This window comes from Dendrobates tinctorius, unplaced genomic scaffold, assembly GCF_039654945.1.
Source record: "Dendrobates tinctorius isolate UK_male_01 unplaced genomic scaffold, ASM3965494v1 ptg000019l, whole genome shotgun sequence".
In the NCBI taxonomy this organism is placed as follows: domain Eukaryota; kingdom Metazoa; phylum Chordata; class Amphibia; order Anura; family Dendrobatidae; genus Dendrobates; species Dendrobates tinctorius.
Window position 1 is genome coordinate 49,471,856 of NW_027361687.1, and position 18,370 is coordinate 49,490,225.

General features: G+C 42.5%; 2 protein-coding genes across 3 annotated transcripts in view; one reads left to right on the forward strand and one right to left on the reverse strand.

Moving 5' to 3' along the window:
• Window positions 1-839: 839 nt before the first annotated feature.
• Window positions 840-13,709, forward strand: BNIPL (BCL2 interacting protein like). Of its 2 annotated transcripts, none has more exons than XM_073566985.1 (10): window positions 840-970; window positions 5,472-5,576; window positions 5,669-5,730; window positions 5,830-6,054; window positions 6,148-6,312; window positions 6,388-6,490; window positions 6,816-6,947; window positions 7,171-7,257; window positions 11,395-11,493; window positions 11,724-13,709. In XM_073566985.1, the coding sequence occupies exons 1-10, from the start codon at window positions 879-881 to the stop codon at window positions 11,746-11,748; spliced, it is 1,095 nt and encodes a 364-aa protein (XP_073423086.1). In that variant the 5' UTR covers window positions 840-878; the 3' UTR covers window positions 11,749-13,709. The 2 variants fall into 2 exon arrangements, with proteins under 2 accessions (XP_073423086.1, XP_073423087.1); XM_073566986.1 differs by lacking the exon at window positions 840-970 and adding an exon at window positions 2,927-3,209.
• Window positions 13,710-17,418: 3,709 nt separating this feature from the next.
• Window positions 17,419-18,370, reverse strand: part of CDC42SE1 (CDC42 small effector 1) — a 44,768-nt gene continuing 43,816 nt past the window's right edge. The window contains exon 5 of the mRNA XM_073566988.1: window positions 17,419-18,134. The gene's annotated coding sequence lies outside the window, so the exon portion shown is untranslated. The remainder of the gene's footprint in view (window positions 18,135-18,370) is intronic.

Genomic DNA, 18,370 nt, shown 5'->3' on the forward strand with positions numbered 1-18,370 from the left:
AGGAGCTGTCTCATAAGACAGACTCATGCTAGTGAGCTACTGAAGAAGGGCTGTGACAGGAGAAGAAATAAATCTCCTTGGTTGTTGGAGTACTGATGCTGGATTTACTTTTTCTCCTGTCACAGCTCCACTCTCACGGGTACGTGTGCTTAACAGTGATGAGCGAACGTGCTGGGATAATGTGTTATCCGAGCATGCTCGGATGCTAACCGAGTGTCTTTGGTGTGGCCGAATAATATGTTTGAGTCCCCGAGGCTGCATGTGCTGTTAGAACGCCGCAACACATGCAAGGATTGTAAGCAGGAGCACTTTCCGCATGTGTTTTAGCGGTCTAACAGTACATGCAGCTGCGGGAATTTGAACATATTGTTTGAGCATGCCGAAGACACTCAGCACCCGGGCATGCTCTGATAACATCCCAGCACGTTCGCTCATCACTAGTGCTCATGATAAAGGTCTTTGTTACTGTGATTTTAGACTGAAGAGCATGCTGACATGTGACCAGGACAGGTTGCAGTTTGAATTATGTGACAGATGGCCATTTTATTACATTCTTGGAGAATTCCTTTAAGAACTACACCTAGGTAATGCTGGGATTCTCTGCTGTGATCGAGGCAGAGTGCTGCTTTCTTCATAGTCTGGACTCCATCTTCCTTACCATGAAAGATTCCAGCAAAGTGTCCAGAAGCTTTTTGGGCCACGTAAGGCCTATGCATAAATATTATTTCTGCCCCCCCCCCCCCTGTAGAATTTATGGAAGGAGGTGAGAAGAAAAATTAAAACTCAGCTGAATTGACAAGGAAGAAAAAAACGAAACACTTGATGCAGGTCTGAAAGGTGGAAGAACTGGTTTGTGATAGGTGTGTATTCCCTGCATAATGAGTCTGGGCGAGGAGAAAACCTCTCTCGCAACCATCACACAACTACTAAAGATGGACAATGACGGCGAGCCAGGATATCTGCACCAAAGGTGAGTGCTCTCCTCCATCCCCCTGTACGTGGCTGCAACCTCTTCTGGGACCTGACATAATCCATAATAACCTTGGGGAATTAATTTTAATCATACCTGTGGGGACAGTGGTAGTTTATAAAATGTCCTATAATATCACTCTTACCCCTTAGTATTTATATCAGATGTAATCCCTCGATCTGTGCTCGGATATTGAGTCCAGGTACTTTCTCCCTGCCCCTCCACACCCACTCAAATATCATCTTGTCACATAGTAGAGTGCTGCTGTAGGCGTAGTACGGTTACTGACATACATGGAAACATCATTAATATGGTTATTAGGGATGAGCGAGCATGCACGGGTGCAAACAGTGTTTTTGGCATCCTCAAAAATCATGTTCGAGTCCCTGCGGCTACATGTCTCGCAGATGTTCAACAGTCGCAACACATGCATGGATTGTCTGTCTCGTGGCTGCTAGACAGCCGCAACAAATACAGGGATTTCCTAACAATCAGCCACGGGGACACTATTAGCACTCAAGCATGCTCGCTCACCTTTAGTTATCAGTATTTGTAGGGAAAATGGCAGGAAGAGAGTACCTGGACCGTTGACTCATACCCTCATCTGTAAGATGATTCCCCCTCCCCCGAGTTGCTTGTTATTTTAGGATGTGGTGGGGTTTTTTTCTTTAAATCCGGGAGGAATTGGATATGTCTTACAATATTTTGTGACACCTTTAACAATGGAATTTCCCTTTGTCATGATTCTACAATTTGGCAGGGGTTCACAGGCAGAGCCCTGTACTCAGGAGGTGTGGGAGCGCTTCCCAAAGCCTGGTTTTATGACTGTAGATCAGGAGTCCAGTGGGAGGGTCTGTTCTGAGCTGGATCCCCCGTTAGTCATGGCGGCTTACTCCTGCACCCTCTGATGAATTTGGTAATGACTGGAGATTACCTCCTTGTAATATTAACAAGTCTGGCAGTATATAAAACACAGGATTTTAACAAGCCCCTAAAAATGTCACCTCCAAGGTTCACATGTCCTGCTCATCGTACCTTTAATTACCGTACACATATATATCCATTACTCAGAAGTGAGTTGCTCACAGGTGTGTTTGGCCCTAGGCACCAGCCATATTTGTTGTTAAAGACACTCCCACTTTTAAAATGACAGATGGGTGGGAACTTGCCCCGTCTCATCTCCATGCTAAGGTGACAACCATAGGCAGCCATGACAGCGCCTTATGGGGTTGTCACCAGTCTAGAGAGCAACTCGGAGCTGCAGATGTGATCTATGATTACAAGCACGCCCGCTACTGGACAGTCACATACTTGCTGATGGTCTCCATCTATCGAGTGTGCCCTACTACACACAACGGCTATGTGCACACGTTGCAGATTCAGCTGCGGGTTTTTCCGGGCGGATCCGCAGGTAAAACTGCAGATTATACTGCGGTTTTGCCCTGCGGTTTCACGCCTCTACTATGTTAGAGGTGTGAAACCGCCCAAACAATTGACATGCTGCGGTTTGTAAACCGCGGAAAAAAACGCAGCGTGAGCACAGCGCTTTTGAAAACCCATAGGCTTTCATTGTACTGTACCTTGTCAGCGGAACTGCTGCGTTTCCGCAGGGGCAAAACCGCTGCGGAAACGCAGCAGAATCTGCAACGTGTGCACACAGCCTAAAGCATCAACATCCCTTGCACCCCACGCCCATTCAAGAGGCAATTATATAGGTAAAGGGGTATATAACTGTTAGATTGGTGCTGGGTTACCCACCGATTGCTGAAAAGGGGGTCGCAGCAGAGGCCGTGCACGCTGCCACTTTATCTAGATGATCATTTTTTCAAGGACAGATCCCAAACTACCGATGTCGATACCAGAAAACCCATGATAGCACACCCTTCTTATTTAGACCTTCCCCTTTAATGAGGTCTTATAAGACCACTTTTTTTTTATTCAGATTAGCAGACCCCTGGGGGATTATGGGAAGAGTCTCAATTAGCTAGAAAATCAGCTCAGTATAAGAGTGCGGCGCCTGCAGTATATATCTCTCCATACACTAGGCCGGGCCCCGCATTGTGCATGTTTGTACTTGTGCCGTGTGTGCACAGGGTGCGCTGTGGGCTGATTATGCGGTTATTAGGTAACATGAGATTTTTTGGGAGTCACCCATTACCCTGTACCTTCCCTACCCCCCAGCTACATGGGTGATGTCAGCCGCCTATTTCACGGTCTCCAACCTCCTGGCATACAACGTGTAAGTATCTGCTCAGCACGGTATGGCGGTATTATTTATCACCCTGCGTTCACCGAACAACAGTGGTGTGTTTATAGGAAATAAAGGGTCGCTCCTACCACCAGTAAAGGCGCACACTGTCTGCAAATACTGTATGGGGGTACTGTATGCACATGTAAGGCCGGGGTCACACTAACCGACGCAAAATACGGTCAGTAGTTTACATTCGTAATACGGATGACAGACCCCTAAACAGTGCTCCGTATGTCATCCGTAAGCAAGGTGTGGTCGTGTATTTTGCACATGTCAGCATCCGTATGTAATCCGTATGGCATCCGTATGGCGGGATTTTCTCGCAGGCTTGCAAAATGGACATATAATGGAGCCTTATGACAGGGTTTCTAAAAGACACCGGGTGCGTATTTCTCGCAGGTCACACGTGTGGTCCGTGTGTAATCCGTATTTTTTGCGCGCCCATAGACTTGCATTGGCGTATTACGGCCGTAGTACGCTGACAGTCCCAGCATGCTGCGATTGGCACGGAGCGTAGAATACGGATGAGAAATATACGGCTGGTGCGAGGGACCCCATAGAGAATCATTGGTCCGTGTGTAATGCGTGCTTTTAGCGCCTCTCACTCGGCCGTATTCCTCGCCAGTGTGACCCCGGCCTAAGGGGGGCACTTTTTTTTAACATATATAAAGCACACCTGTGCAGCAGTTTGCTCCACCGCGCCCATAACTGCATAATGAGGGATAGAACTGGCAGCGCAGGATCCGACTAATCCGCTCACCTGTGACTATTAACTACTAAGGTGCTGGATTTCCAGACTATTGGAAGTTGCACCGTTACGTTAGCACGTTATGGAAAAAACTGACACAAATGTCACCAAATTTTCCATTAAGGGGTACGATGACTGTCAACAAAGTGGTCTCTCCTGCCCCATGTTTGAATGGGGGCATTGCCGTACTAGCAACTTATCGGAATTCAGCACCAGTGATCGGTTTTGTTGTGGACCGCTCCTCCGATCTCCTTGTTTTTGTGATACGCCTGCGCTATTTTCTGTAGTGATTTATATTATGAATTGTTTTTTTACAAGGGGGTGTCGGACATTTTGGATGAGGAGGTTATGTGATGTGTGTTTTATTGACTCAGTCGTCGGATGGTCGATCGGATCATCAGTAATTTAAAAGAAATCTCATTGACGGGGTTATCTCCTGTCACACTGGGCCTTGGTTATTAATATTGTGCTTGCAGCCCTTTGCAGCCAATCAGAGCTCAGCTTTCATTTCTTAAACTGCTCTGTTAAAATTAAAGCTGCGCTGTGAGTGGTTACTATGGGCAACAAAGACAGTTTATTGTTAGTGTCTTTGGGTAAAAAAAAATAGGTGACATCCAAAATGACCGTCATCAGGGGGCCAGGAAAATAAACCACTGACAGAAAACCCATGGGAGCAATTTACCATGACAATCTGTGTGATCAATGGGAGTGCTATCCCTACACTCTGTTCTGAATGGAGTTTCCACTTTTCTCACCAGATTCTTTGACACAAAAAAACCTTAACACACTTTTATTGTTCTCAGTAATGTGAGCGTTTGCCCTGACAGAACCGTCCACCCTTATGGGACGCGCCTGTCTGAACCGCGAGCGTCCACCTTAACAGAATCATCTGCCTCTATGGGACGTGCCTGACATAACCGTTCACCCTTATGGGATGCATCTGTCAGCTCTGAATGAACCGCAAGCGTCCACCCTGACGGAACCGTCCTCCCTTACAGGATGGACCTGTAAGTCCTGACGGATCAGTAAGCGTTCGTCCTGACAGAATCGTCCACCCTTACGGGACATGCCTGTATGCCCTGAAGTGACCGCGAGCGTCCACCTTGACAGAATCGTCTGCCCTTAGGACGCCCTAGTCAGTTCTGACTGAATCAAGAGCGTCTGCCCTGACAGAATCGTCTGCCCTTATGGAAAGCTCTTGAGAGAACCGCGAGAGTCTGCCCGGACAGACCCATCAGCCATTTCGGGACGCGCCTGTAAGCTCTGAAGGAACCACCAGCATCAACCTTGACAAAATCGTCTGCCCTTATGGGATGCGCCAGTCAGCCCTGACTGAATCGCAAGCGTCTGCTCTGACAGAACCGTCAGCCATTGCGGGACGCGCCTGTAAGCCCTGACGGAACCGCGAGTGTCCACCCTGACACAACTGTAAGGGTCAGCTTGCGCATAATGGCAAGTGTGGCTAAAATGTGACCCTCCATTGTGATGTTCTTTCCTGGCAGCTCCAGTGGTGTCAAGCAGCGTCCAGCAGCCCCGTCCACTGCCACTCGTCTGGGTATCGATGACATGGAGCTGAAAGAAGAATGGCAAGATGAAGAGTTTCCAAGGTCGGTCCCCCCTCCCACCTGACACGACTACGGGACTTGACCTTAATAGATTGTTTATTACCATCATGTGATGTCTCGGTCTTGGATTTTAGGTTCCTTCCAGAGGAGGTGGCGACGGAAGAAGATTCAGATTCCAAAGAGGATAAACCCTCAGGTGAGGAGGGAGACAAACTTGCACCAGGTTTCCCCAGCAGCACAGAGAATTTCAGGAAAACTGATTTTTTTTTTTTTTTTTTTGCCTCATCTACCACAGCTTGTCCTCCCAGCACGCTGGAGCTGTGCGGTAACCGCCACATGAAGAAGCGATTGTCTGCCCCAGATATCAGCTTTAATCTAGAGAACAGCCAGGAGTCGGCGGTCTCCAGTGACCCCCACGATGATCAGACAACAGAGGAAGACTTTGATTTTGACATTGATGATCTGGAGACACCAAACAGTAGCGAAATGCTGGATCTGAGCCACGAGTTTGAGTGGGAAGGTAACATCCTCTGTGTAGACGGACTCCGGAAAATACGGTCAGGGTCATGTGATCACGGTGCGGCCATAATGACCCTGGTCTCTTTTATTACAGATGACCTCCCAAAGGCAAAAGGGGCAGAGAGTTTTTCTGATGTTGATAATCGTGTGACGGACATGGAAGACGAAAATGGACGAAAATGGAGAATATTCCTGATGGGGGAACACAAGGTGGACATGACGGCCATCGAGCCGTACAAGAAGGTTGTGTCCCATGGAGGTAGCGTACCTAATCCTATAACGTGATACTGCACATTAAGCCGTGTATCTAATCCTATCTTATACTTTCCTGCAGGTTATTACGGTGACGGACTGACCGCCATTATCACATTTGCCTCCTGTTATCTACCAGACAGTAGTAATCCAGATTACCAGTACATCATGGACAATCTCTTCAGGTATGTGCAGTACAAGGCTCGGCCACCGGAAGCAGCACTGCCACACAATACTGATGACCAATGCAGAAAGTGGTTTAAAGGGAAACTCCACCTAAAATACAAAAATCCTATTCTGGTGACCCTGGAGGAGCAGATCATGATCTGACAGCCACTTCCACTTAGAAAAATGAATAAAAGGTTGTCAAAGCTTCGCCCTTTTCGTAGCAGTAATATAATCTTGTGTATAATTAAAGGAGAACTCCATTCGCAATACTTTCTGATGCTAATCTTTTCTACGTCTTTTCGGTTGGAGTTCCTTTCATAGTTTGTCATGCTGTATATTCAGGTACATCATAGGAACTCTGGATCTTCTGGTGGCGGAGGACTACATGATGATCTATCTGAACGGATGTACTCCACGTAGTAAAATCCCCCAGATCAGCTGGATCAAGCGCTGTTACCAGGCCACGGGGAGACGGTAAGTGACCTCCCAGAGACCCTCACGATGATCTGTGCAAACAATATAGTGTGGAAATAATAAAGGGAAACTCTGATTCAAAAAAATGAAATTGTTCTAAAGAGGTCCAAAATGCTCAGATGTAGAGAATCGATCAAAAGTGATTGCAGCGTCTTAGTATCAAGGCCTTGAAGGCGGTTTTCCCCTTTAAATACATATCTGTATTTTATTTTTTTACTTTTAGGTTAAAGAAAAATCTGAAATCTGTCTTGATTGTGCATTCGACGTGGTACGTGAAAGTCTTACTGGTCATCACACGGCCATTTATCAGGTTAGTGTTTCTCCAAAAATTAAGTCGTTAGATATTTAAAGGGGAGCTTCAGTTTAAAATATATAGCTGAAGAGCCCGTCGTTGCCCAGGCATAGTAACTAACTGTAGTTACTTATAACAAATTATGATTAGCCTCCATCCCATAGTCCCATGCCCATATACCCATCACATCATACATATCCTCCATCCCATAGTCCAGTGCCCATATACCCATCATACATATCCTCCATCCCATAGTCGAGTGCACATATACCCATCACACATCCTCCATCCCATAGTCCCGTGCGCATATACCCATCATACATATCCGCCATCCCATAGTCCCGTGCGCATATACCCATCATACATATCTGCCATCCCATAGTCCCGTGCCCATATACCCATCATACATATCCTCCATCCCATAGTCCCATGCGCATATACCCATCATACATATCCTCCATCCCATAGGCCTGTGCCCATATACCCATCACATCATACATATCCTCCATCCCATAGTCCCATGCCCATATACCCATCATACATATCCTCCATCCCATAGTCGAGTGCACATATACCCATCATACATATCCTCCATCCCATAGTCCCGTGCCCATATACCCATCATACATATGCTCCATCCCATAGGCCCGTGCCCTATTACCCATCATACATATCCTCCATCCCATAGTCCCATGCCCATATAACCCATCATGCATATCCTCCATCCCATAGTCCCGTGCCCATATACCCATCATGCATATCCTCCATCCCATAGTCCAGTGCCCATATACCCATCACACATCCTCCATCCCATAGTCCCATGCCCATATACCCATCATACATGACATATATGACATCATAATGCGGGGCTTGACATACACACTCAGATATATATATATATATATATATATATATATATATATATAGCTATCTACTATATAATTGTCTAATTCTGTCTGTCTGTAATGGAAATCCTGCCTTGCTGATTGGTCGCGGCAGTTAGGCCGCGACCAATCAGCAACAGTTGCTTAGGCGTCGCGGCAACACGGCTGCATTGCTTAATGTACAGGGACATTACAGCCATTAAAGGCATCACTGCTGCGTCGCTCATTACACAGGCTCAGTCCTGTACATATTCTGGAGTACAATACATTAGGTAACAGCAGAAAAGTGACTGCAGCTCTGGGTGTAACTGGCGTACAATACATTAGGTAAGATCTGAACAGTGACTGCAGCTCTGGGTGTAATAGGAGTATAATACATTAGGTAAAAGCAGAACAGTGACAGCAGCTCTGGGTGTAACTGGAGTACAATGTAAGGTTATGCACATGGGAAGGAGAAACAGATGCTACAATTACTTACTAAATGGGAAACTGCTGGGGAAATCAGACATGGAAAAAGACTTAGGCATCTTAGTCAATAAGAAGCTAAATTGGAGTGCCCAGTGTCAGGCAGCTGCCACCAAAGCAAATAGGGTCATGGGATGCATTAGAAGAGGTCTGGGGACACGAGATGAAAGCATAATTCTCCCTCTGTACAAATCACTCGTCAGACCACACTTGGAGTATTGTGTGCAATTTTGGACGCCGGTGCTCAAGAAAGACATTACTGAACTTGAAAGGGTTCAAAGGTGGGCTACTAAAATGATAAATGGAGTTGGTTCACTACAATACCCAGAAAGGTTATCAGAATTAGGTCTATTTACTCTAGAAAAGAGAAGACTTAGGGGAGACCTAATATATATGTACAAGTATATCAGAGGGCAATACAGAGATCTCTCCAATGAACTGTTTGTACCAAGGACTGTGACAAGAACAATGGGGCATTCTCTTCGTTTGGAGGAAAGACAATTTCTGCACCAGCATAGAAGAGGGTTCTTCACGGTAAGAGCAGTGAGGCTCTGGAATTCTCTTCCTGAGGAAGTGGTGATGGCCAACTCACTGAATGAATGTAAGAAAGGAATGGATGCTTTTCTTGTGAGTAACAGTATAGAAGGTTACAAATAACAGAATATTATAGTTGGTTGACCCAGTTTAGGGGAAGGAATTTTTTTCCCTATGGAGAAAATTGGCTTCTACTCTGTGGGTTTTTTGCCTTCCCCAGGATCAACAATGCATAACAGCTGCACTAAAAATAGGCTGAACTAGATGGACATAAGGTCTTCCTTCAGCCTTCAAAACTATGTTACAATACATTAGGTAACAGCAGAACAGTGACAGCAGCTCCGGGTGTAACAGGAGTATAATACACTAGATGGTGGCCCGATTCTATCGCATTTGGTAGTTTAGAGTCTCTGTTAAAATAAAAAATAGTGATATACTCACCTTCCGACGGCTTCCGGACTCTGTCCCTCCTCTCACCATGCTCCCGGCATCTTCCGGTCCCAGTAATGATTAGCGAGAAGGGCCGGAGATGACGTCACTCTTGCGAGAAAGCGACGTCATCAGCAGTGTTTCACACAAAGCATTACTGGGACCGGAAGATGCCGGGAGCATGGAGAGAGGAGGGACAGAGTCCGGGAGCCGTCGGAAGGTGAGTATATCACTATTTTTTATTTTAACAGAGACTCTAGAATACCCGATGCGATTGTGTGTGTGTGTATGTATATATGTGTGTGTGTGTGTGTGTGTGTGTGTGTATATATATATATATATATATATATATATATATATATATATATTGTAGATAGATAATATTATAATAAATATGTATGTCAGGAATCCACATATTTGTCAGGACTTTCTTAATCCCACAAATTCCTGATATCACAGGCCAGGAGGGTCACGAGTACCACCTGCTGTGATGTTTGGAGAGAACAGCTCTCTCCTGCCCCCTATCGTCCTGACAATTACACGACTGGCCAACGATCAACAGAGAAGGCCGCAGCCTGTTTGCGCCACTAGGCTGGCTATCAGAAAATTAGCGCTGAGCATACGGCATATGCACCTCCAGATTCCAACACATGGAATATGTGTACACATCCCGGTACAGTCAGAGCCTTCAGTCAGATAACCCCAGACTACTCGCCGCCACCACCACTCTGTTTCGGTCAAATGGACACCGTTACGGTAGCTATGGCTTCGAGGCGTAGTTACAGAACAGAAGGAACATAACACTGATTATAATTGGGATCGATCTTTTATCAGACCCCGAGTCCCACCCACACACCCCTCTACTATGACCTCACAAGGTCCCGGTTGTGGGCCGGACTCGCCCTCCATAATTTTAGGATATCCCAATTTGTGTAATAACTCCTCATAGAGCGGTCACAGAAGGTGGAGACTGATGTCATCTTTTCTATCGGGATTTTATCTACGCTTAGACACCAAACATGGCCTAGCTGCTGGCAGTTCTATGGCCCCTTTGGATTTGGGGCTTTTTGATGGGGGTTATGATTATGGGAAAATGTGTGTATGATTACCTAGTTATCCCTGTCTCATTAACATCGGATGGATAGAAATTCCGATATTCCATAGTCTCTCCGGGAGATGTGCCGGAAAATAAAAGATGAGTATCTTATAGGGGTTGTACCTAGACAATAAGCTAATCGCTAAGTTTCTCTCTTCTGTGACCTCCTGTGATCTGTGTGGAAACCTGGTTGTAAGGGTGCGTGCAGACGCTGCGGAATCCGCTGCGGATTCATTCTCGCGGATTTTGCAAAAACCGCAGATAAACCGCAGGTCAAAAGACCTGCGGATTATCTGCGGTTTTGCCTGCGGTTTGGTCCTGCGGATTCACCATCTCCACAATGGTGGAGATAGGAACCCGCTGCGGATTCCGCAGAAAGAATTGACATGTCAATTCTTTCTGCGGTTTCAAAACCGCAGCAAATCCGCGCGGATTTTTCCGCAACGTCTACACAGCGTTTTTTTTCCATTCATTTGAATGGTACTGTACACCCTGCGGGTCCGCAGCGGCCAAAAACGCTGCAGAACCGCAGCGGAATCTGCAGCGTGTGCACATACCCTAAGTGTTCAGTTTCCCCACAGTGCCACCACTGGAGAAATGAGGAATTACAGTATCCAATATCATCAGTGGGTTTTGTGTAAAGTCGGTCCTCCAGATAGCGAGATGCTCTTTGTAACTGCTTTCATTCTCTCCTGTATTAATTTTTGAAAACTATGTAATTTTTTTTTTTTTTTTTTTTTTTTTAAGCTCCAAATTTGGAAGAAAGATACGATTTGTCAGCAGCCTGGCGGATCTGGCGCAGCACGTTTCACTAGATAATGTTCACATACCAGACTGTATTCAAGAGTGAGTGCCCCCCTGTGATTCATATATTGCCTGCTTTCTCAATCTCCAACCTCATCCAATGCTCAGACTGTCTGTCTTTCCCCCATGCTTTACACTACAGCTCTGCATTTCCAGGTTTCTGATTGTTTTCTTTTTTTCTGTCTCTTTGACAGTTCTCACTTTTTTCTTCATGTTCCATGATGTCCTCTTTTGGTACTTTGTAGTAAAACTGTCTGCTTCTCCTCTTTTAGGTTGGACAATGAATTAAAGCGATAGCACCTGTAATAGCATAGCTGTGAAACCCTATGACAACTCTTACACTACTGTGGGAACAATAACTTGCATGGTAAATGGAGATCCCCCGGAATAAGCACTTTCGGGCTGAGACGAGAAAGCTGCATGGATGAGACTCTGTACATAAAGAGCAGAGCGCCATCTGGTGAACAAAGTTCGCAAATGATTATATGTCAAAAATCGACTTTTCCCTATGATAACACTTCTGGCTCTACTGCAAATTAGAGAACCGAAGCAAAGATTGGATCCATTGAGGTTCTGTGTCCTTTCATAGTGACTTCTGACGTTCCTATGTAAGCTACAACATGAACGGAACAAGTCGTAGAATATTTTATTTTACTGTTTACATATAGATGTATATATTTTTGTGTTGTGGTAACTTTGTTTCTTATTTTTTTCATGTCTCATACACTGCACCTCGGTTAATATTTATTTTAATAATGCTTATGGGAAGACTTATAATTTTATATAAAAAAAAAAGTCACCATGACAACACTTCTAGTCCCTGTGCACTGGCAGATCAGAAATGCCTGGATGTCACCTAATCAGTAGTCATTATGAAAACACTTCCTAGAAATTGAATTATTTAAACATTTTTTTAAAAATCAAGTCTCCATGACAACACCTCCTGTCACTGTTCTCTGACAGACCTTGGTTTAACATCTATAGCCATACTGTTTATAAGATGACACAAATCTATACAAAACAAGTCCACATGATAACACTTCCGGTCATTGTGATAGCTGGGTTGTGATTCGCCTCAATGATACCAAGTTCCACTATGATTACACTGAGGTGTTGGGGCAGGATGTTTTGTAGTGGGGATTAGAACATTTGACAACTGTGGGTTCTAGTCCTATATCTGACAAGTGGTATTTACATGCTGTCATGATGGTCAATTAATAGGGAAATATAACTTTAAAAAATCTGTAATGATTGTTCCTCATGGGTGGGGTCTGGTTATTCCTCATGGGTGGGATTTAACAGATTTTTTATCAGATTTTCCCTTTAGGTATCAGTCCTATCTATTACTTTAGTTTGAAAAGGATTTGATTTGGACATCAAGTGACCTCTCAAAAATTGCCAACATTTTTTTTTTTTGGTCTGCATTAGTAAAGTGAAACTCCGCCTTCAATTATCACCAATCTAGTCACTAAATCTAAAAATCTTGCTTTTATGTCATGTTGACGTGATTTGATTGCACTTTTTTTAGTTTGTCTTTACTTGGCCAAATCAAGTCACAAGATTGAATCTGGAAACCACCAGCAAGCTGCTGTTGACTGATGGATTCATAAGTTTTACAGTGTGTTTTTATTTTGTGCTTTTAAAGGAGATCAGTCACTTGCTATCAATGTAATTTTGTTAATAGGTGTAAAAGCCACTGTTCCCCTGAATCCGGTGATGTTTCTCTTTTATTTCTGCACCTCTCCATTCCCGAGATATGGCCTTCTCTATTCTTGTTAACCAAGTGGGTGTACTCCTCAACTCTTCTGTGGGCGTGTTCTTGATGACCATGCCCATTTGGAAAACAAAACTAGATTTGTATACAGGGAAGGGAAGACCATATCTCAGGAACAGAGAGGCGCAGGAACAAAAGAGAAACATCACCGGATTCAGGAGAACAGTGGCTTTTATATCAAAGGAAAAAAAATTACATATTAATGGCAAGTGACAAGTCCCCTCTAAGTGTACAATAGGGTCCTGGCAAAATTGGATCTTTGCCCCTCTGCTATAATCCAAGTTTTGATGATGCCCTCTGCAATAACTCATAAATACATAATGGGCACGTGAAATATTTGTATATATGAGCGTTAATAGTTGTCAAGTGTTCTCCCACTGCCCTGTGTACTTTTATATTGAGAGTGTACAATATGTGTATATAATTTTTCCCATTTTCTATTTAAATTTGCTGATAATAAAAAAATAGTTTTATATTCTGAGAATTTATTGTGGGTGCAATTCTGTGTTGTAAATACAAAGGAAAAAAATACCGCCTCTAGATGGTGCACAGAAACATGACCCATCGCCACGTGGTGACATAAATTGGTCCGTTTCAGCAGAGAAGTTATGTCACCAGGTGGCGCTGTGCTACGTCACTAGGCTCCATCTTGGGCTAGATTTTTTTATTTTTCTTCTTGCACTTAAGAGGACTTTTCACTGAATTTTTTTTAAAAAAAATAAAAGCTGCATCTCTTCCAGTTGACGCTGCTCTACTGATTCAGGAACAGTTTTTCTATTTCCTCTGTGCCATTTCGTTACAAAGTTATGCCTCCCCCCTCCACTCGGTAATAATGCTGCAAATTCTTCCCTCAGCCAAATGGGCGTGTACCCTAGAACTTCACTGTGTTTTGATTGGCCAGTGTCAGAGGAGAAAAGGCAAAGAAATTCTGTGGTATCTGCAGAGTTGGCTGAAGGCAAAATTTTGTACTATTATCTCAGGGGGTCATAACTTTGGAATATAGGGGCACAAAATAAAACAAAACTGTTCCAGAATCAGTGGAGGAGCGGCGATTAGAGGAGGTACTCAGTTTAAATAAAGGACATTTCACTGGATTTTTTTTTTTTTTTTTAAGTGCAAAACAAAAAGCTGCCACTAGATGGTGCCCAATGACATAGCACATCGCCATCTGGTGACACCCATTTGACAAAGTTGGCCAATTTTGCAATTATTATTATCTTTTTCTTAATGCTAAAAAAAAAAACCAAACAAAATGTAATACATTTTAACAGAATTGCATTTATTGTGCACAGACAGATCTCATTTACAGCAGAACTAGGAACAGCAGCTCCGGATACAATGACATAGAAATCAGTATCGGACTGGCTTTTTAGATATGATTAACTAGAGCGACTCCGGATTTATCAACGCACAAAAAAAAAAAAAAAAAAATCTGTATCTAAGCTCCAGGAATAGACCCGCTATTCCGGTCCAATCACATTCTAACAGACCAGCTGCATATGAACAGGTTAGGAGGTTTGTATAAAAGCTACACGTTACATCTACAGATCACAAGGCGCGACGTCCTACCGCAGAAAAGGGGCGGCTCTTAGATTTTCGGTGTGATTTTTGACTATTCTATGGTTATGTCGCTGCGGCAATCCTCTAGCTCTGACGTGACTATATGGAGTAGCAGGCTCGTGGCACAAACGGGCAAAGCAAACTGGAAGCGAAGCTGATAGGGATCGAAAATGTAAATATATATAGAAAAATGGAGATTAAAGGGATCCTGGTAATTGCATTTCCAAAAAGCCATCACTTTAGCCGAGGTGCCCTTTTATAAACTTTGCGAGAGAGCTTAGTTTGTGCTTTGTTTATTTCTTGTCTTGTGATCTTAGTTGACTATTGCAGCAAATTCTTCAAAGTTAATGAATGTTGCGTAACGTGCACAATTCTCATCTTGTCTTTTACCCTTTTTTTTACACTTCATTATAGGCAGAAAAAAAATCACATGTAACACAAAAATTTAGCCAAAATTTTGGGTGATCGTTTTGGGTTGGGAAGGCGTACATTTGAACAAAAATTTTGTAGCTTTTTTTTTTTTTTTTTAAAAGCCTACAGTGATAAGCTACAAACATCGGGAAAGAAAAATTCACAACTGCAATGGCAAATGTTAAAAAAAAAAATAGTGGACATATTTGCAATAATGAAAATGCCCTTTGTTAATCTGCCAGTTCTGTCCTCAGAAGTCATGTGGGCGGGGCCATTCATGTGCATAGTCAGGTAGGCTGTAACCACACCCATTACTTTACTGGGCATGCTCAACAAGCTTAACCTAAGTCAAGCCAAAGTGGCCATGATTACAATCTGGACTTTGACTATTAATGGGTAGTGGTCCCGCCTATATGACTGCTCAGTATAATTAGCATGATTTATACATAGGCAAAATTTTAAAATTGTAAAAGAGGTGAATAGTATGGTGTTGGAGGTATATTGTTGGAAGTGCAAGTAACAGGTTCCCTTTAACTGGGAATGACCCCTTCAGGACAGTGGGTTAGAAGAACAAATTTTGGAAAACATTAGCAAAAAAAAAAAATCTTAATTTGTGAAACCTTGGGTACATTTTTATAAGCAAAATATATTTAGATAAGATTTTTTTATGGCAAAATTGTCTTAGTCATTATTCAACAGTAACATTGCACATAACCCTCCACATTGGATGAAAGTCAGGTGAATCCACTGATCTAAACGGCCGACAGTGTAATGTGTGTGAGGTCTTCCCGAGAAAGCGGATTGTCAGAAGGATTGGGCAGATTAATTTTACATGCCTGATCCTATTGTTCTCAGGGGAGATTAGCAGCTTTCTCCCTTTCCTCTATTGATTTTGGTGGGAATGGAATACCATGTCATTGATATGGGCACATAGCCTTAAGGATTGGGTAGATTAAATACATATGCCCGATTATTTTGATCTCTGGGGAGATGAGCAGCCACTAACGCTGTCTGGCTGCGACTTTCTCCACTTCCTTTTTGATTTTGGAGAGAATGTCTGACTATGTTATGCATTTGATCTTGTCATCTGGAGCTAGATTGAAGATCTACAAAAGGATTAGGCAGAAACACAGAGAAACACAGCATAACAAACGTGAAAAAATACTCTGCTGTAAAAAAAATATCTAACAGTAAACAGCAAGTGCTAGTAAAAAGATAACAAAACAGGGTACTTGGTTGATGTTTTTTGCAAAAAATGTATACTAAGCCGCTCCACCAAACGCCAAGGTCTACCCATCAGAGCAGTCCCTAACTGATGTATTTAAAACCTGACCATGTGAACAGTACCTATATGAGCAGGATTCAGAAAGGTAATGTCTGATGTGGACACGCTGTGGAAGACTGCTTTATATGTGTATGGCCCACAAGGGAGGGGTGGAGACCTCCTAAAAACTTGCAAAAGCATTACCTGTCTGAATCCTGCTCATATAGGTACTGTTCACATGGTCAGGTTTTAAATACATCAGTTAGGGACTGCTCTGATGGGTATACCTTGGCGTTGGTGGAGTGGTTTAGTATACATTTTTTGCAAAAAATGTATCAACCAAATACCCTGTTTTGTTAGCATCTTTTTACTAGCACTTGCTGTTTACTGTTAGATATTTTTTTACAGCAGAGTATTTTTTCACATTTGCTGTAGTGTTTCTCTGTGTTTCAGTCTCTTGGTGGTGTGAACACTGTCCTACCGACTTGTTCACTGTGTGTGCATGGCCCATGAGTTTGTATTCAAAAGGATTAGGCAGTTTACATTGATATGGCCAATACTTTTTGGGTTATTAAAAAAAAAAATCCAAAACTTGTTCTTCCAACCTCAAAGCCTTCATTAGAGTCTTATTATTTTTTTTTATTTTTTTTTTAAGCTCTCCACTTTTTTCACTTTTTTTGTTCAATTCTTCAATAATACTAAAAAACAAACAAACAAAAAAAAAAGTTCAACATTAAAGCAATTTGAAAAAAAAAAAGCCTCAAAATGGAGTTAGTTAATAAAACATTTCTACCAATAGATTACATTTTGTGTAGGTGGAAAAACACGGTGAAGAAAGAGGGCCTACTACTAGTCTGTAAGTAAAGTGTCAGCTTCTGGCACTGCGGTCGGGATGTAGAGGTAGTAGCCTGGCCTGTGTTTTGTCATTATTATTGCGGATGTTTTGTATAATTGCAAGTGCAGTTTTAATTTATTTATTTTTTTTATTAAACATTTATTTCTTATTAAGGCAGTGTGGGAAAACGCTCTACAGCAAAAATCAACGATGTAACATTGGGCCTTGAAAAATACAAAGCCAATTACAGAAATTTTACTGCTCGCGCTTTGCATAATATATATTTTAAAAAATTGATTTTTTTTTCTTTTTTTTTTTAAAGTAATAGAAAAAAATAAAATGTTTCCTAAAAAAATTCCTATTAGTATAGAATACTATTGGAGCAAGATGGCAAGTCACAGAATAACATTTTTTTAAAAATCTGGAATTTTTACAGATTTTTATTTTTATTTATTTTTTTTTATTTTTTTCTCGAGGGAGTGAAATATTTCGGAATGTGAAGACAAAAAATAAAGCGCAGAAAAGTCTATGAAGCATTTTCAGTTTCACAATCTGGCATCACTTCACTCATTCCAGCCGTAAAAAAATCAAATAAAAAGATAATCCATGGCATAACTCATACAGCAGGAATCTACCGGGAAAAAACCTAATACATATGTAGAATATTGTAGAACATAATATTGCACATTCTTTAGATATTTCTTAATCAGTTCTCCAAAAAATGTTTCCACGCAAAAAAAAATGAAAAATTGTTGGGAAGATAGAATAATTTATCCAGTGGTTGCGGCACTGTGCTTTCTTCCTGTTCCTCACGACGTCTCCTCGCGTAAACTCCGTCCCTAAAATGAAAATACCACAAATTAATATTTTTTATTATCTTTGAATTTTTTTTTTAATAAGGTAAAGACATGCAAAAATAAATTATGAAATTATTTCCCAAAATTTAGATGTTACTGAAAATTCCTGATGACGGCGCTGCGCCACAAGGAATTTATGAACTGCGCTTGTGCTGAAAGCATGCCCACATGTTCTTCACAGCAGAGATGATAATCCATTTAGAAGTATAAAGGGTTTG

What these genes read in the sequence shown, in the direction of transcription:
- BNIPL (XM_073566985.1), top strand. Translation starts at nt 879, where the DNA reads ATGAGTCTGGGCGAGGAGAAAACCTCTCTCGCAACCATCACACAACTA. An exon ending in CCAGGATATCTGCACCAAAG is followed by an intron (nt 971 to 5,471) that starts GTGAGTGCTCTC and finishes CTTTCCTGGCAG; the next exon opens with CTCCAGTGGTGTCAAGCAGC. An exon ending in GAAGGTTGTGTCCCATGGAG is followed by an intron (nt 6,313 to 6,387) that starts GTAGCGTACCTA and finishes ACTTTCCTGCAG; the next exon opens with GTTATTACGGTGACGGACTG.